This window comes from Physeter macrocephalus, chromosome 4 (assembly GCF_002837175.3).
Source record: "Physeter macrocephalus isolate SW-GA chromosome 4, ASM283717v5, whole genome shotgun sequence".
Lineage (NCBI taxonomy): Eukaryota > Metazoa > Chordata > Mammalia > Artiodactyla > Physeteridae > Physeter > Physeter macrocephalus.
The window spans coordinates 79,757,546-79,783,441 of NC_041217.1; the positions used below are offsets into that span (position 1 = coordinate 79,757,546).

General features: G+C 39.2%; 1 protein-coding gene across 5 annotated transcripts in view; it reads left to right on the forward strand.

Annotated features, from left to right (window-relative positions):
- Nucleotides 1-25,896, forward strand: part of GDAP2 (ganglioside induced differentiation associated protein 2) — a 93,259-nt gene that overhangs the window by 31,379 nt on the left and 35,984 nt on the right. For all 5 annotated transcript variants that reach the window (XR_002891223.3, XM_024119858.3, XM_024119856.3 and 2 more), the window contains exons 4-8: nt 3,667-3,820; nt 4,242-4,330; nt 10,122-10,198; nt 16,541-16,700; nt 18,956-19,112. Coding sequence is in view for 4 of the 5 variants with exons in the window: in XM_024119858.3 (XP_023975626.1) it covers nt 3,667-3,820; nt 4,242-4,330; nt 10,122-10,198; nt 16,541-16,700; nt 18,956-19,112 (637 nt within the window). In the remaining variant the exon portion in view is untranslated. The remainder of the gene's footprint in view (nt 1-3,666; nt 3,821-4,241; nt 4,331-10,121; nt 10,199-16,540; nt 16,701-18,955; nt 19,113-25,896) is intronic.

A 25,896-nucleotide genomic window follows, 5' to 3' on the forward strand; every position in this document is an offset into this window, starting at 1 on the left:
GTTCTTGTAGGTGTTTTCCTTCTCTTGTGTTTCTTGCCTAGAGAAGTTCCTTTAGCATTTGTTGTAAAGCTGGTTTGGTGGTGCTGAACTCCTTCAGCTTTTGCTTGTCTGTAAAGGTTTTAATTTCTCCATCAAATCTGAATGAGATCCTTGCTGGGTAGAGTAATCTTGGTTCTAGGTTTTTCTCCTTCATCACTTTAAATATGTCCTGCCACTCCCTTCTGGCTTGCAGAGTTACTGCTGAAAGATCAGCTGTTAACCTAATGGGGATTCCCTTGTGTGTTATTTGTTGTTCTTCCCTTGCTGCTTTAATATGTTTTCTTTGTATTTAATTTTTGATAGTTTGATTAATATGTGTCTTGGCGTGTTTCTCCTTGGATTTATCCTGTATGGGACTCTCTGTGCTTCCTTATTCTGCTATTGATCCCTTCTAGAGAATTTTAAATTTCATTTATTGTGTTGTTCATCATTGTTTGTTTGCTCTTTAGTTCTTCTAGTTCCTTGTAAACGTTTCTTGTATTTTCTCTATTCTATTTCCAAGGTTTTGGATCATCTTTACTATCATGCTGAATTCTTTTTCAGGTAGACTGCCTATTTCCTCTTCATTTGTTAGGTCTGGTGGGTTCTTACCTTGCTCCTTTATCTGCTGTTTGTTTTTCTGTCTTTTCATTTTGCTTATCTTACTGTGTTTGGGGTCTCCTTTTCACAGGCTGCAGGTTTATAGTTCCCATTGGTTTTGGTGTCTGTCCCCAGTGGCTAATGTTGGTTCAGTGGGTTGTGTGGGTTTCCTGGTGGAGGGGACTAGTGCCTGTGTTCTGGTGGATGAGGCTGGATTTTGTCTTTCTGGTGGGTAGGTCCACATCTGGTGGTGCGTTTTGTGGTGTCTGTAGCCTCATTATGATTTTAGGCAGCCTCTCTGCTAATGGATGGGGCTGTGTTCCTGTCTTGCTAGTTGTTTGGCATAGTGTGTCCAGCACTGTAGCTTGCTGGTCATTGAGTGAAGCTGGGTCTTGGCGTTGAGATGGAGCCCTCTGGGAGGTTTTTCACCGTTTGATATTACGTGGAGCTGTGAGGTCTCTTGTGGACCAGTGTCCTGAACCTGGCTGTCCCACCTCAGTGCACAGCCCTGACACCTGACTGGAGCACCAAGAGCCTGTCCTCCACATGGCTCAGAATAAAAGGGAGAAAAATTAGATAGAAAGAAAGAAAGAAAGTAAGAGGATAAAATAAAATAAGATAAAATAAAATAATTAAAATAAAAAATAATCATTAAGAAAAAAAATTTTTTAAGTCAAAAAAAGAAACAAAAACCGGAAGGTCAGAACCCTAGGACAAATGGTGAAAGCAAAGCTATTCAGACAAAATCTCACACAGAAGCATACACATTCTCATAAAAAGAGGAAAAGGGGAAAAAATAATATATCTTGCTCCCAAAGTCCACCTCCTCAATTTGGTATGATTCGTTGTCTATTCAGGTATTCCACAGATGCAGGGTACATGAAGTTGATTGTGGAGGTTTAATCCACTGCTTCTGAGGCTGCTGGGAGATATTTCTCTTTCTCTTCTTTGTTCGCACAGCTCCTGGGGTTCAGCTTTGGATTTGGACCCGCCTCTGCGTGTAGGTCACCTGAGGGCGTTTGTTCTTCGCACAGACAGGACGGGGTTAAAGGGGCAGCTGATTCTGGGACTCTAGCTCACTCAGGCAGGGGGTAGGGAGGGGCACGGCGCGCAGGGCGAGCCTGCGGCAGCAGCGTCTGGCGTGACGTTGCACCAGCCTGAGGCGCGCTGTGCGTTCTCCCGGGGAAGTTGTCCCTGGATCACGGGACCCCGGCAGTGGCGGGCTGCACAGGCTCCCAGGAGGGGAGGTGTGGAGAGTGACCTGTGCTCGCACACAGGCTTCTTGGTGGCAGCAGCAGCGGCCTTAGCATCCCATGCCCTTCTCTGGGGTCTGCACCGATAGCCGCGGCTCGCGCCCGTCTCTGGAGCTCCTTTAAGCAGTGCTGTTAATCCCTCTCCTCGTGCACCAGGAAACAAAGAGGCAAGAAAAAGTCTCTTGTCTCTTCGGCAGCTCCAGACTTTTTCCCGGACTCCCTCCAGGCTAGCCGTGGTGCACTTACCCCTTCAGGCAGTGTTTGCACCACCAGACCTCTCCCTGCTATCCGACTGAAGCCCGAGCCTCAGCTCCCAGCCCCCGCCGGTCCCGGCGGGTGAGCAGACAAGCCTCTCGGGCTGGGGAGTGCTGGTCAGCACCTATTCTCTGTGCGGGAATCTCTCTGCTTTGCCCTCCGCACCCCTGTTACTGCGCTCTTCTCCGTGGCTCCAAAGCTTCCCCCTTTGCCACCTGCAAGTCTCCGCCCGCGAAGGGGCTTCTAGTGTGTGGAAACATTTCCTCCTTCACAGCTCCATCCCACTGGTGCAGGTCCCATCCCTATTCTTTTGTCTCTGTTTTTTCTTTTTTCTTTTGCCCTACCCAGGTACGTGGGGAGTTTCTTGCCTTTTGGAAGGTCTGAGGTCTTCTGCCAGCGATCAGTGGGTGTTTTATAGGAGCAGTTCCACGTGTAGATGTATTTCTGATGTATCTGTGGGGAGGAAGGTGATCTCCGCATCTTACTCTTCCGCCATCTTCTCCAAACCTGGCTTGGTGGATCTTGAAGCAGATGATGAGCAGGAGCCCTGCTGTTTCATTGGGAGAACATCCCTCATTTATCAGAATCTGTAGGTCCTTTCGTTTGATCCTTAGTCTCCTGGAAGGGAACCTTCCAGGGGTATAAGCATGGACGTCTGTTTTGGAAGCCAGTTAGGAGCAGAGATCTAGAGCCATTACTGTTGAGTATAACAGTTTAATCAAATCCCCTCTTTTCAGCTATGCCTGGGATCTAGCGTCCAGAAGCTCTAGTGCAGCATCTCCCAAGAATAAACCTTCCTGTTGCTATGGTGGTAAAGGAATCATCACCTTGCTGTGCTGGCTGGCGAGGGGTTGTTGCAGATTTGAATGTTTTTATGCAAACTTTTAACTCAGCCTCCTCTTTTTAGTCCCACTTCACATCATAGCCTTCAGAAGTTCTTAGGACCTCCAATTTCTGAGCCTTTTTAGTGTTCTGTAGTAATAACAACAACAATAATAGCTAATGCATGAATGCAGTTTGCATATATTAACTCATTTAATCCTGTGAAGTAAGTACTACTAGTATCCCCCTTATATAGGAAATTGAGGCATGGAGAAGCCAAGCACTTGTCCAAAGGGTCACAGCAGGAACATGGTGGACTCAGGATTTGAATCAAAGCAGTCTGTCTTTAATCCAACACTGCCTTTCAGAACAGACCAGCTTGCTTCATATTGGTCACCCCATTTCTGCAAGCAGTTATGTTTCTCTGCTTTGCTAAATCAGTTGCTTCTAGTCCATTGACTTTATTCCTTCCAAAATTTGAATGATGCTTTTCTGCTTCATGTTCTCTCCCATCCTCTTTGTCTCTATTTTTATACCTATTGTATTGCTTCACTGTCATTTTAGGATCAGAGACATGTGTTTGTATTCAATCCATATTTTTAACTGGAATTTCTCGAAGTTCTTAGTACTTTCTCTGTTTCATGTGTTGTTCTGTTGGTTTGCTGGGTTTTTTTTTTCCTAACAGCTCCATGACTTATATATTCTCCATTGTTCCCAGGTTGCCGGACAGGTGAAGCAAAATTGACAAAAGGATTTAATCTAGCTGCCCGGTTCATCATTCACACAGTGGGACCTAAGTACAAGAGCCGCTATCGCACAGCCGCTGAGAGTTCCCTATACAGCTGCTACAGAAACGTACTTCAGCTGGCAAAGTATGGCTAACTCAGTTCTTAGACATAGCATGCCATGCATTGGTAAAGGCTCTGGTTTTAAAATGAAACCTAGCTATGAAAGTCAAATTTTGAGGGACTTAAATAATTTAGGAGGACCTTGAAGATAGAATTAATCATCTTCTCAAATGTGGCAGAGTAAGAGGAATACATTTGGGTGACTTGAGAATTTAACCCATTCCCATTTTACTTAGTTCCCATTTTACTCCCATTTTACTTGGAATATATTTTCCCCAAATGGTGTAGTTAAATTATATATTAATATAATTTTTACATAGTGCAGTTGGGTTAAATATTACAGTAGATTCATTGAAGGGACAGGGAAGGAGAAGTTAAGCTGCATTTTTTATTATTTATTATGAATACTTAGGGTATAGTTTATGTGTTTTCTGTTTGATTGCAGAGAGCAGTCCATGTCTTCTGTTGGATTCTGTGTCATTAATTCTGCAAAACGAGGTTACCCTTTAGAGGATGCAACACACATAGCACTTCGTAAGTAAGGTTGGGGGTACTGTACATAAATTAAATTTTTAAAAAGTTTTTTATCACTAGTTAAATAGTTTCAGCCAAAGAAGATTCGTTGATTAACTGATTGTGGCACTCTGGCGGGAAGTTTGTGTTGACAAGTTGCAGAGCTTTACTTTCTAGGTTTGACATTTTTATCCATTTGAATAAAGGCTTAGAAAATTTGCCTGTTAAGTTTGAAAATTATACCACTGAGAAGTATGGCCAATGTATTGGGTATTTGAATCATAATTCAGAATAATCTTAGCAGGCAGCAACAATGAAGTCAAAACAGATTTTGTAATATCAGATTGATATGGCACTGTCAGTTTAAGCAGTAGCTTTCACGTGTGCTATTTGAATATAAAACCCTGCATTTAGATTTTTAAAAGACTGGGCTCAGTCATTATGAGCCAGAATGTTGTATATGTAATATAAAAGTATGATGCTTAGCTCAAGGGAGTCCCTGATCTCACTGTATTGTATACAGGTTCAGACCACACCTAGAATTTTGCATCTAGTTCTGGCTGTCATATCTCATGAGACTGACAAACTGCAGGGCAAACAGTTTGAAACATTAGTTGTGTTTCTCCTAAAGAAGAACACGCTTTTAGCATATATGGTGCCCAAATATATGGAGTCGTCTCATGTGGAGTTATTCCATACTGTATTTTTAGAGCAATAGTTCTTAACTATTATGACTTCTTTGGAATTCATCATAAACTACACTGAGCATCTGATGAAAGAAAGCTGTGGACCCTTTTCCCAGAGGAATGCACATACAGAGGGAATTTACATGCTATTTCAGGAAGTTCACAGATCCTTGTAAAGATTGTAAATAAGATCTCCAACTGTAGAAGACAGGTGTAAGACCAAGTGACAAGGAAGAAGATTTGTTCCCCTTTGAGATATGACTATCTGAAATAGAAAGGTGTTTTTTTTTAAAATTTATTTATTTATTTTTGGCTGCATTGGGTCTTCGTTGCTGTGTGCAAACTTTCTGTAGTTGCAGCAAGCGAGGTCCACTCCTCGTTGTGGTGCATGGGCTTCTCATTGTGGTGGCTTCTCTTGCTGCAGAGCATGAGTTTCAGGTGCACAGGCTTCAGTAGTTGTGGCACGCAGGCTCAGCAGTTGTGGCGCACAGGCTTAGTTGCTCTGCGGCATGTGGGATCTTCCTGGACCAGGTCTCGAACCCGTGTCCCCTGCATTGGCAGGTGGATTCTTAACCAATGCACCACCAGGGATGTCCCAGAGATCTTTTCTTTTCATCTCTGTATTTCCAGTGCTTTCATATGTCAGGAATGGCTTTACATATGGTCCTTGCTGAAGAAATATGTGTTTTAAAAAGGGATAAAAGAAATTCCATTTCACTTCTTCAACAACCTTGTGTTTTAGGTAGTGTAGTGTTTAGGTATTTGTTTTACAAATAAAGAGGCTCAGAAATTTATCATGTTCTTAGGGTTATGCAGACTTGGAACATATATCCAGGCCTTCTGACTCCCAAGTCTAGTAACCTATGTGTTGTACTAGATAATTCATTATGCTTGAGTTAGGACTGCTTCAGTGGGAAACTACTGTTATAGCTAGCCTGCATGTATTCTGAATGATGCCTTACCAAAGCAAAGTTCCTACCTTTATATAATTCTCCTTGGCAAGGCTTTTGGCAGGTCTTAACTCTCTCTGGTTTCACTTAGCCTGTGCCCCATATCTCATAGCTTGAGGTAGGCCTTTTATGTCTCCATTTTTTATTAAAGTAATTATATGGATTAGAATTTGAAGAGACACCGTCATTTTGTAGAAAAGGCTCTGAAAAGGTAGTCAAGAAGACTGGTTTTTGGTCCCAGTTCTACCAGTCTAACTCTGGCTCTGTGGCCCTCAGATAAGTCACTTGATACAGTACCACAGAGGAGTCAGCTTTGAGCAGTAATTGTAGTAACAGCAGATAAAGATCAAAAGTAGCTATAAGGCCATAGTTCCTATGAGTCAGGAGAATGGCTCGGCTGACTCTTCTGCTCAGGGTCTCCCATGGCAGCAACTTAGGTGTGGGCCAGACAGTTCATCTCTGGAGCTTGCGGGGGGTACTTCTAAGTTCATGTGGTTATTGGCAGAATTCAGTTTCTTGCAGTTGTGGGACTGGAGGTCCCTGCTTTCTTGCTGCCTGTCAGCTGTGGGCCAGTCGCAGCACTTAGAGGCCACCTGTACTTCCCTGCTACGTGACCCTTTCCCAACAGGGCAGCCCACTTCCTCCAGGCCAGCAGGAGAACCTCTTCTTCCATCAGCCAGCCAGTGCCTCACACCATGTAACTCAACCACAGGAGTGACATTCTTCACTTCCGCTGGGTCCTTCCACATTCAAGGGCAGGAGATTCAACCAGGTTGTGACTCTTTGGACGTCATCTTAGAATTCTGCCTGTCACAGGGTAGAAAGCCAGCCCACTCTTCCTACCTTGAAATTGTCAACCAGAAACCCAGCATGTGCTTTTGTAAATGGTCCCTCAGTTAAATTCTCCTCAAATTACAAAAAAAAAAAAAAGTAGGTATAAGGGACTTTGATGAAGCAATTTCTAGAAATTTAATTAGCACAAAGGAAATGTAAAGCTTTAAGATAAGCAGGTTAACTTGTATGTTATAAGACCTACTTGACTTATTACACCTTAAATCTAATAGCAGAACTATAGCACCTCATTAAAAAATACACACACACACACACACACACACACACACACAAACAGTTGTGCCTTTGCTCACATACTTTCTGAGCATCTGGGAAATAAATGGCTTTTAGGCTTTTGTAGCATATATGGGCCAAGAACAGATCTGAGGCTGTAACTCTAAGTCCTTAGTTCCAAAAGCTTTCTTACTTATTAAACTGTTATTGAAATTTATTTCATTTGAAATCTAAGTAATATCTTCTTGATAGATGTACTAAGTTATTTACTTTTTTTTTCTTAGTTCATGTGCAGTTCAGTTCTTCTCCAGAAGAAACTTAAAGAAACATCTACATTTAGATAAATTTATCATGTTATTTATTCATTCAACAGAACTCTGAGTGACTACTATATGCTAGGCCCTGTGCCGTATAGAAGAGGATACAGTGGTGAGAAAAAAGGCAATGGTGTTTTCTTATTGTGTTTCCAGTTTGGAAATTTTAATGTCACACATGTCATTCTCACCAGTTAAAGAGTTTTTACTACAAGTTAGGCACATGGCATCCTAGTTGGTTGCAGAGAATAGTGCACAGTACAAAAACCTTATAGCCATGATATCACTCTTTTTTTTTTTTTCCTCCTTTTTGCAGAATTACTTTTCTGAGTGAACTGTGCTGCTGAGGGAATTCAACTTGGTTACTAATTGGCATCGTATGTTGTCTTCCAAAGGAAATCCCACAGTTATACGCTTGGAAACTATTTTGTGTAAACATTAAAACTTGGTGTCAAAGTAAATAGGATGGAAGAAAATCGTTTGTTTTTTTTTAATTTCATTTTTAAAAAATTATTAAAGCAGAATAGAGGGAGAAATGAAAAAATTTGTCAACTGACAGAAAGAGAATTAGGAAGATTTGTTCAGACCTTCAACAAATGGGTCTCTTTATTAGGCTCTCAAGACACAGTAGTGAACAAGGCAAGCAATATGTTGATAACCAGAGTCATAAAATGTTCATTCAGTTACTAATTAATTTTGAATGATTGCTTGCCATATTCCTAAGGTGTGCTAGGCCCTAGTAATATATATATTTTAAAGATTTTTTTTTATGTGGACCATTTTTAAAGTCCTCATCGAATTTGTTACAGTATTGCTTCTGTTTTATGTTTTGGTTTTTTGGCTCTGAGGCATGTGGGATCCTAGCTCCCCGACCAGAGATCAAACCTGCACCGCGTTGGAAGGCAACATCCTAACCACTGGACCACCAGGGAAGTCCCAAGGCCCTAGTAGTATTAATGTTAAGTTTACTTGGCCTTCAGAAAGCTCACAGTCTAGATATAAAATGCTATGCAAAGTTCACAAATAGAGGGCTGTTTAAAAGATTATAGGAGGAGCACACAGAAGGATGGAGTTCTATACAAAGGAGATGGCTTTTGACTGGGCCATGAAAAATGAGTAGGAGTTCACTAAGAGAGGGTCATGGTGGATGAAAGGTATTCTAGTCAAAGGCAACCATGCAGGCAGAGGTAGGGTAGCATCAAAGTAAGTGGCATATTCGAAGTACAGCAAAGAAGCCAATGGCTAAAGCATAACAGAGGTGGGAAGAATAGCTGGAAATAGGACTAAAGGGCAGGGGTGGAGGGGTGGTTGGTTGTCAGGGTGTGGACAGACATGCTGTGGGGACTTTGGATCTTAACCTATAAGCAGTGCAGAGCCATCGGAAATGGTTAGTGAAGAGGGTAACATAAGATAACTCAGGCAACAGTGAATATGTAGGCTTGGAAAGAGAAACAAGAGAACAGTTGAAAACTTATTGCCAACGTCTTTGTTAGCATTGAGAGCCTGAGAGCAGCTGGAAGAGAAAAGGAATGGCTGTTAATAATATTAGCAATAGGGCTTCCCTGGTGGCGCAGTGGCTGAGAGTCTGCCTGCCGATGCAGGGGACACGGGTTCATGCCCCGGTCCGGGAAGATCCCACATGCCGCGGAGCGGCTGGGCCCGTGAACCATGGCCGCTGAGCCTGCGCATACGGAGCCTAGAGGCCCGTGTACCGCAAAAAAAAAAAAAAACTTTAGCAGTAGAATTTAAAGCACATGATAACATATTGAAAATGCAGGATGAAGGAAGAAGTGAAGGGAGTGTCAGAAGAATTCAGGATTCTAGCTTAGGTGAGTGGTTGGATGTTGCTGTGTAACTGAAATAAGGAGTACAGGTAAAGGAGCAGGTGTTGGGGAGAGGTGGAAGTCAGGTTTGGACCTGTTGGGATCAGGTTTGGACATGCTGAGTTTGAGGTCTCAGTTATCTGGGCAAATATGCCCAGCAGGCTGTAGGAAATTTCAGGTCGTTTGTTCAGAAAACAGAGTATAAAGATTTGGGAGCCATCAGCATGTGGAGTATTATCTAACAATCAAATTAGTGAGCTCAAGAAAATATATATACCAAGAAAATTAAAAATATGGAGGACAGAACCTGGAGAGGACAATATTTTTAAAAGGTGGGGTGTGGGCATCTAGAGAGAGATTGCAGGTAAGTTAAGGACTGAGAAAAGGCCACTAGGTCTCATTTTTAAGAAGTTTATAGAGAAAGAATAAGGATAAGATAGAAATTAAGAAAAAATAATTCAGTTTTGGTTCAATAGGATATTGACAGGGATAAAGAGCTGAGGAAGACATCTAATACTGTAACTGATTAATGGAAAGGCACTTGTACTAGACCATTCTGGTCAGAGAGACAGGCCCCAGGGAATAAAAAGAATATACTAGATAAGGGAGAATTGTCTGGAGTCAGCATCTTCTATGGCCAGGCACTATTTACTGGCAATAAGGCAATAAATAAAATAAAGCTCTTGCTGTTGTGGAGCTTTCATCTAATGGATGGGGCAGGGAGGGTGGGGAGGATATACAATAAACAGGAAACTCCATGAAATGTCCAGAATAGTTGCTCTGGAGGAAAGCAAATCAGGGAAGAGTTGTTAAATAGGGTGACCTGGGGAGGCTTTACTGATAAGGTGTCACTGAGCACAGACTTGAATGATACGAGGAGTGATCCCTTACAGAAATAAAACTTTGAAGGGTTTGATTTTTCTTCACAATTAATTTCTTATTTATTGAATTAATCTTTCTACTCTTTTCCTTAGGCACGGTAAGGAGATTCCTCGAAATTCACGGAGAGACTATTGAAAAAGTAGTATTTGCTGTCTCTGAACTTGAAGAGGTATTTTGCTAATTATCTTGCATTGTTTAAATCTTATTTTCACTTGTAAGTGTTTGCCTCTGTCTCTTCATTATCTGTTAACTGAATTGCCAGCAGGCAAATCCTAATTATCTGTGCACATATTTGGTAGTGGGGCTTACCATCATTTGTTGAAAAAGACTATACTGGAAACTAAAAGCAAGTCAAGAGGAGCATTTTGTTCATGTTTTTCACTGGTAAACTGTTATCACGCAGTAAAATCTTATAAGGTGGAGTTGTTCTGATTTACTAACTATATTAGCTCTCAAGACAGCTCAAGGCATCGCCTTATGACCTAAGCACTGGGTGCCTGGGCAGCGTAACGGGAAAACCACCACTGCTGGAAAAGCCCTGTTGTCTCTGTGACCTGGAAACAGGTGACAGCCTAGCCTAGTGGCTAGTATTGAGTAAGTTGTGAGGTTTATGGTTTGTTATGTGTAGTTAGGTTTAGTATGTTTCAATTTAATTTAGAGCCATTTTAGGAAATAAGTTCTTTTTTAAATCTTATTAAGCTTTATTTAGCTTTAGTGTGCTCTGTTCCATTCAGCTTGTATTATTTCTGAGTTTTGTGTCCTTGGGCAAGTTTTGTGTCCTCTCTGTGCTTTGATAAAAAATGAATACTAACAGTACTTATAAGAGTTTTGTGATAAATGAATTAATACATGTGAAATAGCCATTCAAAGTATATGTAGGTACATAAATGAGATAGAAACCATTTTGAATTTGCTGAAGTAAGACACATTTACCATGTTTGCTATCTCTTCTTGTTTCACCTGGTTTACCTATTCATTCATTCTCTCAGTGACCTATTATTGAACTCTAGGATATATCAGGTTTACTCTACTGGGTTCTGGGAATACACCAGTGAATGAGTCATGGTCATTGTCCTCAAGGAACCCACTGTCTGTTGGTGGGGACAGACAAGTCAGATAAGTTATGATAATTGTGGTAAGGACATTAATGGAGGTATGGGAAGGACAGGAGCACACAACTCCAGCCTGGCATGGGGTTAGGAAATGCTTTCCATAGATGGTGATATGTAAGTTGAAATCATTGTAAAAGGCAACTAAAATTTTCCAAAGGAAGGGCAAATAACAGTAGTCATACAAGCATGAGCACAGGCATATAAGTAAGAAATAACAGAAAGGGTGTAGTGTATTGCATAAAATGTGAGGCTAGGAGTGGCAAAAGTGAAAGTTAGGCAGGGGCAAGATCACTCAAGGCCTGGTATCTCACTTTATCAGTCATACAATGGGAGAACATAGAAGAGCTCCAAGCAGATGAATGATGTGGTCTAACTTCTATATTAGCTATGTGGAGGATGATTTTGAAGGAGAAAGACAAGTGACAAGAAGAGATAATAAGTGGTTGTAATATTCCAAGTGAGAAATGGTCAGGCCTGAACAAGGGCACTGGAGGTGTTGAAATTTAAAAAAATATTAAACAAATTCAGCTGGAGTTGGAGGTCACAAATATGTAGGGGAAAAGAGAGAGGGAAGTTAAGGATGACTCCTAGGTTTCTGGCTTGGATGACTGGATAATGATGCCACCAGTGAGATAGCAGGTAGAAAGGGGGGAAAGTTTTAGAGAGAGGAGAAGGGATGAAGACAAGTTCTATTTTGAACATGTTGAATCCTAGGGGATCAGTGTGTTCAACTGATGATCAGCAGGCCATTGTGCTTGTCAGTCTAAAGCTGAGGAGTGAAGTCTGGGCTAGAGATTTGACCATGTCATAGAATAGGATACCAAGTAAGGTACCAAGATAAGATACCCTGTTCTCAGGGAGTTGGTAGACTAATAGTTAGATAGCCAGATAAACAAAGACCACCCTGAAGTTTGGCAAGTGCTGTGCTGGGAGTGTACATCACAGTGCTGTGACAGTCTATCAGGGCACCTAAGCCAGACCCAGGGGAACAGAAAAATTCTTCACCTGCAGTACACCTGAAAAAAATAGTCATTAACATTTATCATCTAGGTCCAATGGACTTTTTTTAAAAGTCATTTTATGAATAATTATTGAATAATAAAAGGATAATTTTAAAAATTTGATAAGATATTTCAGTAAGAGTTGAAATGTAACCAACCTTTTTATATCAAGTAAATTTTGTTGCACAAACATCGTAAAAGATGAAAGAATACTGTCACATCTTTCTAGTAAAATGTTCTTATCACAAAATCCTGTATGGTCAAGTTCTTCCTATAGTGACTCACTGAATGAGAATGCCATATTTCTACTTTGTGCATAGAAATATGTTGTTGACTCATAGGTTCTTGAATTTGAGAAGATTAATCTAGGATATCGTCATCTGAAGACTCAGTGTCTGAGATTCACTTCATATGATCAATCAACCTCATTAATAAAGTGCTGCTGTCTGTGTTTTACATTCACCTTTGATTCCTTTAATAATTCTGAAATGTCATCTTTGTTCAGTTGTCTTCTCTTTGCTATTTTGGGCTGAAAATGAAAAAGTCTGAATTCTCAGAGCTTTCCAATGAAAGTTAAAAACAGATTACAGACTACACATAAGAATAGAGATGCAAAAATTCTTAACAAAATATTAGCATACTGAATCCAGCAACATATAAAAGGATTATGTAATACAACATCACCAAGTGGAATTTATCCCAGGAATGTTAGCTATGTTTTTGTATATAAAAAAAATCCTAAGATGTCCAGAAAAAAGCTATTAGAACTAATAGAGCTCAGCAGGGTTACAGGACATAAGATCAATATAAAAAATAGTGTTTCTACACACTAGCAAAGAATAATCTAAAAATGAAATTAAGAAAACAGTTGCATTTACAGTAGCATTAAGAAGAATCAAATATTTAAGACTAAACTTAACAAAAGAAGTGTAAGGCTTGTACATTGAAAACTGCAAAATATATTTGAAGGAAAATTTAAAAGACCTTAATAAATGGAAAGATATACTGTTTATGGATTGGAAGACAATGTTATTAAGATGGCAGTATTCCCCAAATTGTTCTACAGATTCAGCAAAATCCCTATCAAAATCCCAACTGAGTTTTTTGTAGAAATTGACAAGTTGATTCTGAATTTCACATGGATATGCAAGGGACCCAGGATAGTCAAAACAACCTTGGAAAAAAAGAACAAAGTTGGAGGATTCACACTTAACTTATTTTGAAACTTACTCCAAGCACAGTAAACAAGACTATATTGTACTGACATAAGAATAAACATATAGATCAGTGTAATAGAATTTTGACATGGCTGCCAAGACAATTCAATGAAGAAAGAATAAATAGTCTTATTAACAAATGGTATTGGAGCAACTGGTTATCCACATGCAAAAGAATGAAGTTGAATCCCTACTTCACCCATATAAAGGAAATTAGCTCAAAATGTATCTAGGGACTAAATATGAGACCTAAAACTATAAACCTGTTAGAAGAAAACATAGGTATAAATCTTCATGACCTTGGCTTAGGCAGTGGTTTCTTAGATATGATGTGATGTCAAAGACACAAGCATCCAAAATAAAAATAGGTAAATTGGTCACTCTTATAATTCAACAGTAAAAAGACAAATCACCCAATTTTAAAATGGACAAAAGTTGGTATTTACCCAAAGGAGTTGAAAATTTATGTCCTCACAAAAAACTACAAAGGATGTTTATAGCAGCTTTATTAATATTTGCCAAAACCTGGAAGCACCAATATGTTGGTAGGTGAATGGGTAAATAAACTCTAATATATCCAGACAATGGAATATTATTCAACACTAAGAAGAAATGAACTATCAAGCTATAAAAAGATATGGAGGGACCTTAAGTGCATATTACTAAGTGAAAGAAGCCTATCTGGGACTTTCCTGGTGGCGCAGTGGTTAGGAATCCGCCTGCCAATGCAGGGGACACAGGTTCGAGCCCTGGTCTGGGAAGATTCCACATGCCACGGAGCAGCTAAACCCGTGCATCACAACTACTGAAGCCCGCGCACCTAGAGCCCATGAGCCACAACTACTGAGCCCACGTGCCACAACTACTGAGCCTGCGCTCTAGAGCCCACTTGGCACGATTACTGAAGCCCGCGTGCCTAGAAGCCTGTGCTCCGCAACAAGAGAAACCACTGCAAGGAGAAGCCCACACACTGCAACAAAGAGTAGTCCCCGCTCACCGCAACTAGAGAAAGCCTGCGTGCAGCAACAAAGACCCAATGCAGCCAAAATGAAAATTTATTTAAAAGAAAAAAAAAAGCCTCTCTGAAAAGGCTGCATACTATATGATTCCAACCATCTGATGTTCTGGAAAAGACAAAACTACCAAGACAATAAAAAGGTCAGTGGTTGCCAGAGGTTGGGGGAGGGATGGATAGAGCACAGAGGATTTTTAGGGCAGTGAAAATACTCTGTATGGTACTGTAATGATGGATACAAGTCATTATACATTTGTGCAAACCTGTAGAATGTACAACACCAAGAGTGAACCCTAATATAAACTATGGGTGATTAGACGTGTCAGTGTAGGTTCATCAGTTATAACAAATGTACCACTCTGGTGGGGGTTGGTGATAGTGAGGGAGACTGCATGTGTGAGGGCTGAAGGGATATGGGAAATCTCTCTACCTTCTTCCCAATTTTTTTGTGAGCCTTAAACTGCTATGAAAAAATAAAATCTTAAAAAATGAGCAAAAGTTTTGAATAGACAAGCACATGGGAAGATGTTCTATAACATTAACCATTAAGGGAATATAAATCAAAATCACAGTGAGATACCACTTCACACTCACTAGTGTGACTTTAATTACAAAGACAGGCAATAACAAGAGTTAGGATGTGGAGAAATTGGAACCCTCATACATAGCTAGTGAGAATGTAAAATTGTGCAGCTGCTTTGGAAAACAGCCTGGCAGTTCCTCAAAAAGTTAAACAGAGATTCCACTCTTAGGTATATGCAGAATAGAATTGAAAACATATGTCCACACAAAAACTTGTACACAAATATTCATATCAGCATTATTCATAACAGCCAAAATGTAGAAACAACCTAAATGACTAACTGATAGATGGATAAACAAAATATGGTATATGCATACAATGGAATATTAACCTATAAAAAGAATGAAGTACTGATATATCCTGTAGCATGGATGAACCTTAGAAACATTATGCTAGGTGAAGAAAGCCAGACACAAAAACCATATACTGTATTCCATTTTAATGAAATGTCCAGAATAGGTAAATCTATACAGACAGAAATGTTAGTGGTTGCCAGGGGCTTGGGGAGGGGGTGATGGAGAATGACCTAGCTAATGAGCTTAGATTTTCTATTTGAGATGATGAAATGTTCTGGAATTAGATAGTTGTGATGATTCCACAACTTCGTGAATATACTAAAAACCAGTGAATCGTATACTTTAAAACGTGAATTTTATGGTACATGAATTATATCTGTTTTTTAAAAAGGCTGCAAAGATGTTGTCTCTAGTCTTTTTTTTTTAATTGAGTACAGTTGACTTACAATCCAGTCTTCTTATGTACCTCATATAATATACTTATTTACATGAAAGATGATGCAGTATTGCAGGTGATATAATAGGAAAGCTGACAGATAATGATTTCTCTCTCCTTCTAGGCAATTCCATCGTTCTTTTGGTTTCTTATTATTCTATTGTAGTCTTTTTAGGTATAGTTGGGAATAATTGATGAATAATGATAAAATAATTCTAGGATGATGAAAAGGCAAAATGCTTCAAGATATAGGAAAACTAAGAGCACTAAGTATCTTTAATGTATCATGGATTTAAGAATGAGTCCAATGGACCAACCCATATGGAAATTATAAGATAAAATGAGTTTTATTCTATTTTTTTAAGTAAGATATATCTTTATTCTTTGAGAAATCTCTAAGAAAGAATGGAAGTCATGAAATAGCAATCCTTCACAAAGAGTTAGAACTGTTAAAGAAAAAATCTCGAAAACTAAACCTGGGTCCAGTGGACCCTGATGGCACACTGAGGATTAAGGAAGTGGTGTCTGAGCTGAATCTTGAAAGACAAATATCACTAGTGAGGTGAAGGAGGGGTTGGGGACAGGGGTCACAGAACTTTTCATTCCAGGTTCAGTGACCTGGAACTGCCAGGATGGGAATCATGCTCAACTTGAGTGACTAACAAACCCTGATCCTTAACACAAGAACTGATCGAGGGTCCCAGGCAGCATACAGTCTGAGCTTAGAAGTGGTGTGGTCTTTCTCCGTGATGAAGGCTGTCTTCACGGTGTAAGGAGCAACACTAAGCACTGCTGGTGCCTGCTTCATTACTTCGTTATTTTTCACACAATGTTTGGCTTTTCTCACACAGGCTACTTACCAAAAGCTGCTACCTCTGTACTTCCCAAGGTCATTAAAGGAGGAGAGTTGCTCATTGCCATACCTACCTGCAGATATTGGAAATGCAGAAGGGGAGCCTGTGGTACCTGAACGGCAGATAAGAATAAGTGAAAAACCTGGCGCCCCGGAGGGTGAGTTCTCCTTTTCTTACTTTCCCTCTTAAGGAAGCAAAGGCTCGGGTAAACAGCCACCGAAGAAGTAAGAAGTTCAGCCTGACCCTTGAGAGGTTGGTTATTAGTGTGACACTAAGATCAAGACCAACTTAGGTGTTTTTAGAGTCTTATTCTTGTTAAGGTTTACTCTTTAAATTTAAAAAACATATATATGTATTATGTTTATATATATATATATATATGTATATATAATGTCAGGTCTGTGTTAGGCAGTAGAGATTCAGAGGTGGATATGACAACGTTTTTACCCTCACAAAGTTTATAGTTTCATGCAGGACACTGTTGAGGAAGCAATCAAGTATATTATCATCTAAAATTTTCAGCAGCTTCAACTGTGTCCTCTGAAAGCCATACCTAACATTAAATACTGAAACAAGAATGCTGTTTTGTTTCTTTAGGTTACATACCCCTGTAGATTGAAGTGATAGTAGAGCAGGGTAGGATGGGAGCTCCTCTGAAGCTGTTCTATATGACAGCTTGTACTGATCTTCTTGGATACATGTTTAAGAGAGACATGTATCTTCTTGGATACATGTTATTGGAGAAATGCTCACAAGCTTCATTGCTGGAACTTGATCTCAAAATTCAGCAGTTTAAGAATTACTGTGAGATTCCTCCTGTGAACACTTTTAAATGAGCATCAAGTTAAAATCTATAGAAGGCTACTCATCTCTTTTTTATCACCAATATTTTTATCAGAAAATGTCTGTGAACCAAGCTTTCCTGGAGGGGTACTCATGTACTATTAAGGAGCCACCAATAGAGTACAGCCTTGAAATGTGCCCAGCATCATTTGGAGATCCTCATAATTGTGACTACCACAATAGAACATAATTTTTCTTAAATGCGTAAAATGTGTTTTATATGACAAGGGGTAATAAAAAGCAAAATCAGTTGAGGTAGCAGTGCTGGGCAGTCATTAGCCAAAAGGTTCCCTTCTATCCCCCATCCTCAAAGACTGCTTGATTTGCATCCATATCTCAGAAAATATTGTTACCTTATAGGCTCTAGTGTTCATAAATATTTTCAGTTAGAATATAGAATCTGTTAAAATAGATGTAAAATCAGCCTTACCTGAGGGATTGAGAGAAGATTCATTTATGGGTTTTGGTTTTTTTTTTGGTGGTACGCAGGCCTCTCACTGTTGTGGCCTCTCCCATTGCGGAGCACAGGCTCCGGATGCGCAGACTCAGCGGCCATGGCTTACGGGCCCAGCCTCTCCACGGCATGTGGGATCCTCCTGGACCGGGGCACGAACCCGTGTCCCCTGCATCGGCAGGCGGACTCCCAACCACTGCGCCACCAGGGAAGCCCTATGGGTATTTTTTTTTAATAAAGGCACACTCAGCCCTTGCCTGTCACAGTTTGAGGAGCAGTGGTGTAGATGTGAGGAGGTGTCAGCTGAACGGCCTCAGGTGGTGGTATTGCCTTGGAAAGCTCCCCTGCCATGGTCCAAGGATTTTGTTTGTTTGCTTTTCTTTCTTTAAAAAAGAATTTTTTTAAAACAGATCTAGTGAGGCAGTGGGGAACACATTAAGAGATGATCCATTCCCAAGGGACTGGCTGCTAGCCAAACGTAAAATGATCATATGGATAAATCAGAAAGGTAACATTAATTTGTAGTGAGAACTGTAACTCTTATGTACCAGAATGATTATGTAGGCATGACCAGTGTAGAAAATCAGAACACTAGTCAAAACATATCTTAGTGAATGTGGATCACACCCTGAAATCCTGGTCCATCCATCTTCCTTCAGGGGTTACCTGACAAAAGGACTGAAGATTATGTACCAGCCAGTCAAGTTCTCCCTTCTTCAACAATTCTGGATAAATGACCCCAAACATTTTTTCTTTATATTTCTCTTTCATTAGATGTTGTGCTACAGTTCATCTTTAAACCCACATACAGTATAATTGCTTCTATCTTTTTGTTTATTATTACATTCTACTCTTTTCTTCCTAAGGTTACACCTAGGTCCCCTTGATTTGATTTCATGTGTTCCTAAAACTTCCATCCCACATGGACAGGTGGTTTCTTTCATTATTTCAGTTCTTCAAATGCCTGAATCTGATTTCAGTTTCATTCTCAAAAAATAACCTTAACCCTGGTTTTTTGAGTTTCTGTGCAATCATTCCTCTAGCAGCATTCACAATCTGTTTGTAGCATTTACTGTCAAGTTTTGCCATCTTTTTTGATAGTATTTTTGTTGCAGACAACCAAGAAGAGGAGGATGAAGGCTTGGGAGTTGATCTCTCTTTCATTGGCTCTCATGCTTTTGCTCGAATGGAAGGAGATATTGATAAGCAAAGAAGACTGATCCTTCAAGGACAGTTATCAGAGGCAGCCCTGCAGAAGCAGCATCAAAGAAAGTAAGGCAAACCGCTTTGGACTGACAGACACGTAAGGACATGAGAAACAAGAAAGGGCCTACCTCTGCTAAATGATCTACACGTAACGTGGTCTCATTTATTCTTCATGACAGTCCACTAAGAAAGATATGTCCCCACTTTGTAGATGCAGAAATTCAAAGTTAATTTATCAGTGGACACCGTTGGTATGTGATGAAGTCAGCGTTCAGATGCATCTCTGATTTCAGAGCTCCTACTCTTTCTACTGCGATTGTAGTGTCTTTGGGTGAGATTATATTCTAAAAGCAGAAAATAGGGGAAGGGAAAAACCAAGTTACAAAGTTTTTACTTAACATTACTATATTTATAATTAAAGCATAATCTATGGTTGTATTAATGTTAAAAGAGCTTTATTTCCCCCTGATGTATCCCAGGGACCTTATAAAGCCATTCCATTTCTTTTAGGTGTTTTCTAAAGCAATTCTGAATAACTCCTTTTTGAAACATAAAGAAAAGCAGCTTTTGTACTTCTGGGTAAGCTTGTCCAAGGATTAGCAAACAGTCCTTGGAAAGCTAGCTGCTTTTCAAAAATTGTTAAAGGAAAGGAAAAATCATACACCATAATAGATTATTATTCATTATCTTATAGGGTTGGTTGAGGGGGATAACATCTCATAGGGTTGTCGTGAGTGTTAGATAAGATAATGTAATGAGCTTAGCACAGTACCTGGTACTTAGCAAGCTCTTAAAATTGGTCACTGCTGTTCTCTTTAATACTGAGCAAATTATGGTCTGTTTTACCTTTGAGCTTTGGTACTTGCCATCCCTTTTGACTGGAATACTCTCGTTCTTCAATTCCTGCTCATTCTCCAGGTTTCAGCTCAGAAGTGATTGCCTCTAGAAACTTATCTCCCTGGAGATAAGTTGGAATAGACGGAATAGAAGTCTGGAATCAATGCCTCCTCCGTATGCTATTTTTTTCTTTTTTTTTTTTTACATCCTGTACTTAACCAAAGCATAGCCTAGCACTTATCATGCTATACTGTAATGATGTGTGGTGGTTGTTAGTCTCCATGTATAAAGCGGGAGTCAGACTAGACGATCTCCGGAGTCCCTTATAGAATTAGAATTTTGTTTTTCCTGAGTTCCTGGTCTTCACTTTATTCTCCCTTTTATAAAAAAATTAATTTATTTATTAATTTTTGGCTGCATTGGGTCTTCGTTGCTGCACACGGGCGTTTCTCTAGTTGCAGCAAGCGGGGGCTACTCTTCGTTGCAATGCACAGGCTTCTCATTGCGGTGGTTTCTCTTGCTGCGGAGCACAGGCTCTAGGCATGTGGGCTTCAGTAGTTGTGTCACACGGGCCCAGTAGTTGTGGCTCGTGGGCTGTAGAACGCAGGCTCAGTAGTTGTGGTGCACGGGCTTAGTTGCTCCGTGGCATGTGGGAATCTTCCCAGACCAGGGCTCGAACCCGTGTCCCCTGCATTGGCAGGTGGGTTTTTAACCACTGCACCACCAGGGAAGTCCAGTTCTCCTTTTATTTTCATGAACAAAAGCTAATTAGTCACTAGGGGGCACCAATGAACAGCTTTTCTTAAGGCAAGCACAATCGAATGACAGTTTCAGTGGTTTCTGAACTTGGCCATGTGTACGAATCATCTGGCAAACATTTTTCTTTAAATACAGTGACTGGGCTTTCCCTCACATCACTGGGATTTGGCCTCTATATATATTTTAAAACTTTTTCACATCATGATTCATGTACAACTAGATTTGGGTACCTTTTTTTAGGACTAGGGCAGTGGTTCTCAAACTGTTTGGTCTCAGTTCCCCTTTGCATGCTTAAAAATTATTGAGGATCCCAAGGAGCTTTTGTTTTTACATGGCTTATACCCACTAATATTTATCATATGATAAATTATTTGTTAATTCATTTAAAAATAACCCATTATGTTTTTATGAAAAATAACTATTTTTTAAGTTAGTGAGAAATGCAGTGTTTTACATTTTTGCAGATATTTTAATGTTTGACTTAATAGAAGACAGCTGGATTCTCATATCAGCATTCAGACTGTTGTAATACTTTGTTTTGGGTGAAGTATATGAAGAAAATTTGACCTCATTCAGATACGTAATTGGAAAAAGGAGTATTTTAATAGCCTTTTCAAATAGTTCGAGATATTCTTTGATATTACACCATAACTCAATAAATGGTAGTTTCATAATGTTGTAATATGGAATCTCAAACCATATTTATGAATTTTTGTATTGTTATATTAAAATGTGTTGTTTTATCCTGCACTCTGAGTAGATTTTATAATAGGAATTTAGAGCATGAATTTATAACATGATTTGTTGGTCTTTTGGAAAATATTGACTCACTGAATTATTCAGTTGTTCCAAATATTGACACATTACATTACACAATATCAAAAACTTGTATTTGATAATATCACCACTGATCTCATCAGAAAAGTCCTTAAGTATTAGAAACTGTTAGCTTCTGGTGGTGGATACAAATTTTCTAACATTATATCTATATTTTAAAGCTCGAATTTTATCACTGGTAACAAATACTGTTGGTTGTTTTTCTTGAAATGGCAAGGTCACTTTATTCATTTTTGACAAAACATCTGCCAGATACTCATGTTAAATAACCACAGTTTGTCTGCCAGTCATTAGTTGAAGAAAAATGGTGTTCCATGAAAAAAAGCAACTGGTTCAGCTTGCAAGTCAAACAATTAGATCTTTTCTTCAGGACAACCTCATGCTTTGGTCTGCAGAAATGCTTTGTGTGTTCTTCCCATTTTGTGACACATTAATATTAAAAAGATGTATTTCCAAGGGTTAATGAATAAAATTAATAATTCTTTCTTCCTCATCAAAGACATTCTTAAATGAAACTGGCTTTTTTTTCCCTGTATTTTGGCAATTAAGAACACAATGACTACTAGTACAATCTGGTGCTTCCACCTGAATTCATGCTAAAGCAGCAGTAGTTTTATCCAACAGTTGCTTTTGCACCATCAGTGCAGATGTCAACACAGTGAAAAAACAAATGATGTTTCGGTGTTATTATGAAAATAGTTTTGACCTTGCAGAACCCCTTGAAAAAGTATTGGGACTATGCACCACACTTTGAGAACCACTGGTCTGTGGTCTCTCAGCAGTACGTTATAGTTGAAAGGAGTTTTGGTAATTATCTGATACAGCTTTCTGAAATGTAGTATAAAGTGTATAAGCATTAGAATTACCAGGGGTGCTTGCTAAAAATTCATAGGCCCCACACCAAACTTCCTGAATAGAACCTCTGTGAGAAGGCCCCAGGAATCATCCTTCTAAGGTTTCTTAGATGATTTCTTAGATGATTTTGTACCCGATCTGGTCTGATCCCTCTAATTTACAGAAGGGTGAATTGATCACCAAGAGTGACTTGACCAGAGTTACAGCTAATTGAGGATGAGCCTTCAAGGTGGCTACTGCAGCTCATCTCTGTTGTCTACTACCATCTCCAGGCACCTACACAGACCAGCTTCAGAGAAGCTGGGAAAGGACCAGACACGTTTTGTTTTCATATACAGAGAACTGCTTTGTTACCACCTTTCTCAAATCAGTTACCCTATTCTCTCCTCTCTTTTCCCTCTCTCTGTCTCTCTCTGTCTCTGTCTCTCTCTCTCTCACACACACACACATCTTTTTCATTTCTGCATGAGTGATACAGATAAAGTGGCATTTGTTTGTGTCTGGACTGGATACTTGCCTGTCTGTATCGCTCTCTCTTTTTAATGAGATTTGTTTCACTTAATAATGACTAGTTCAAGCCAGTTTAAAATGAATCTGTATTTACTGAGTCCATGCTTTCTGGAACGGGGTCATCAGCAAAGGGGTAGGTTCTAGGAAGGAATATGAATACAGCATGTAAAGCATTGTCCTTCTTTTTGGTAGAAGGCCATGATCTTGAGATTCAAGTTAGTCACATAGTTGACAGATTCCAGTCGGTTCAGGAAACATTGGATATTTACTCTGTACAAGATAATATTCTAGAACTGAAATATACAGATAACGAAAGTAGTCTCTCTAGTCTAGAAATTCATGAGTGAGCCACACTACCTTCACATGTCATGATGTGTTCTGTGCGGCGCTCAGGTTGTTGTGCACATCCAATTAACACATAGCTACAGGCTTGGGGAAGAGCACAGCCTATGGTTCCCAGAGCTTGAACCAAGAAACAAAGGTGTGATACCCCTGCCACTCACTTCCCTTGAGTGGTAAGTTACATCTGAATCAAAAGATTTTCAGATTTCCTATTCATGTGCCCCATGTCTGTGATAATTAAAGATGAGGTCTTGTCAGCAGCTCAGAAGTGTGACCCAGGAAACCTAGACCCTTTCAGGGAGCCCATGAGGGCAAAACTTTTTTTTATAATCTTACTAAGACTTATTTGCTCTTTTCATTCTCATTCTTGTAGTGTTCAATGGAGTTTTCCAGAGAGTGCTTAATGTGTGATATTGCAGTAGGTTAAATGCAGAAGCAGATGTAAGAATCTAGCATAAATTAAAGAGATTTGCAAAAATGTAAGAGTGTAATTCTTCTCCCTAAATATAGCTTATTTAAAAATAAAGTTATTTTGTTCACATAATAGGTTTTTATTATTTTTGAATTAATAAATATTTTCTATAAATCTCTTTTTATTTCTAAAATGGTAAATATTGGTAGGTGTAACTGACATAAATATGAAAGGGTCCTTAGACTCAAAAGTTTGGGAATTGATGACTAATCGTTTAGGAGTTTACTATATAACTGAGCTGTAGGTCATCTGTTTGCATACTCTGCCATGGCTACATGTTTAAGATTGTAGTTTTAAATTTTTATTTCTCTTACTCTTTCTAAATCAGGATTTTATTTACACAGGTTGAGTTTGGTTTCTGTTATGTTTGTTGATCAAGTTGAACAAATGATAAAATTTTTTTAATCTCTTAGGAAGTAAGTAGATCTTTAGTTAGAATTATCTTTTTGAAAGCCTTCAATTCTTCCTTCAGTAACAAAACCAGTGGTCACATGGATCGGCTATAGGGTTAGATCATTCCTTTCATAGCATTGCCTTGTCTCTGTAATAATTCGCTTGAACATCTAAAATAATTAGACATGTTGTCTAGGTCTTGATTAATATTTCCAGGTCTTCCATCCAGTTGTGACACAGTTTTGGCATATTACTCTTAAAATTATTTCAGAAGAACTTTCTTCTTTTTCATTAGTGTTCCTTGGTTGGCTTAAGATCCAGTTGCCTATAACTCTTATGTCATTTCTCACAGTAAAAACTTTATCTCATTCATTATTAAATATTTATTGAGCCCTTACTAATGTGCCAAGCTAGAAACATAATAAAGTGTCACGCAAGGCAGATACAGCTCCAGGCCTCATTGAGCCTAGGGTCTTGCAAAGGAGAGAAATGTTAAACTAATTATTGTATGAAAAATGTATTTAAATTACAGGGTGCAATAAGAGTGTATAACAAGGATTTTAACTAAGTCCAGTGTGGGATAGTTGCATGAAGTCAGGAAAAGCTTCTGTTAATTAATTCTATTTTGTACATCTGAGTTCCAGTTTAAAAAAATGTTTTTTTCTTCAGAGTTCATTGAATACATAGTTACTGAGTGTCGGGAACTACCCTAGAAATTTGCTAGAAATATAGCGACAACTAAGACATAGTCCCTATCCTGAGGTCCAACAGAGTAGAAGCAGATATTGCAGTGAGTGGGTAAAGCTTTGTGCTGATCTTTGTGATATAAAGAAGGGAGAAGTTAGTTCTATAACAGGCCTGGACCTTGCCTCCACTTCCCCTCACTCCACCCCCGACCCCTACTCCTACCCCTGCCAGTCCCCACCTTAGCGTTCGTACTTGATTGATTCAGTATTTAGATGTCTGCTGTATTGCTTATCTCACTGGCTCTTATTACAAGGTTAGTTGTCTTTGTAATGTCTATCTCATATATTCAACCTTAAACCCTGAAGCCAAGGGCCTTTTATTATTCTTCTCAGGCCTCCAAAATACCTTGAATAATACTCATGTTTATTATTTTATTCAGCAAAGATTTGAGTCCTTGCTATGATGCAGGCATTGCATTTATGCAATAAATCTTTGAAAATGAGCTAATGAATACACACAGAGTATAGAAAGTAACAGGTATTTACTGAACTCCTGTTACATGTTTTGTGCCATGACCTGTGGTGCTCATAAGACATTTAAGACATATTATTCTTTTTAGTCTTGATGTGGAGATGGCTTAATCATAAAACAATTAGAAAGCAGGACAATCGGGGAGTTAGTGTAAATAACCTAGGAAATAGCTCTGTATGAAAATATGGAATAGTACATATGAATAGGGAGAACTACAATAAACACAGATCCTTTCTTGCAAATTATATCTTAAACTAAAATTAAAAGTTACTGTCTTTGAATTCAATTTGCACAGGTGGGGACGTTTCTAAATTTAAAAACAGACTATAGAACTATGCAATACTAAGTATTGTTTTCACAAAACAATAACAATTTCTGTGAAACTAGCAGGCATATCACTTGTTGATTACAATTCGTATGTAATAGGCTTCCTATTAAATATCCTTAGTTGTGTGATTGTACTTCATAGCTGAAAGGTGTCCTACATAAACACCGTTTTGCAAATGAGGAAACTGAGGTCCATAGAGGTGAAACTACTTTACCGAGATTGCATAGAAAGTGATAGCTTGAGGACCCAAGTATCCTCTCTTCTGGTTTAGTTTTATTTGTTTGTTTGTTTGTTTTTAT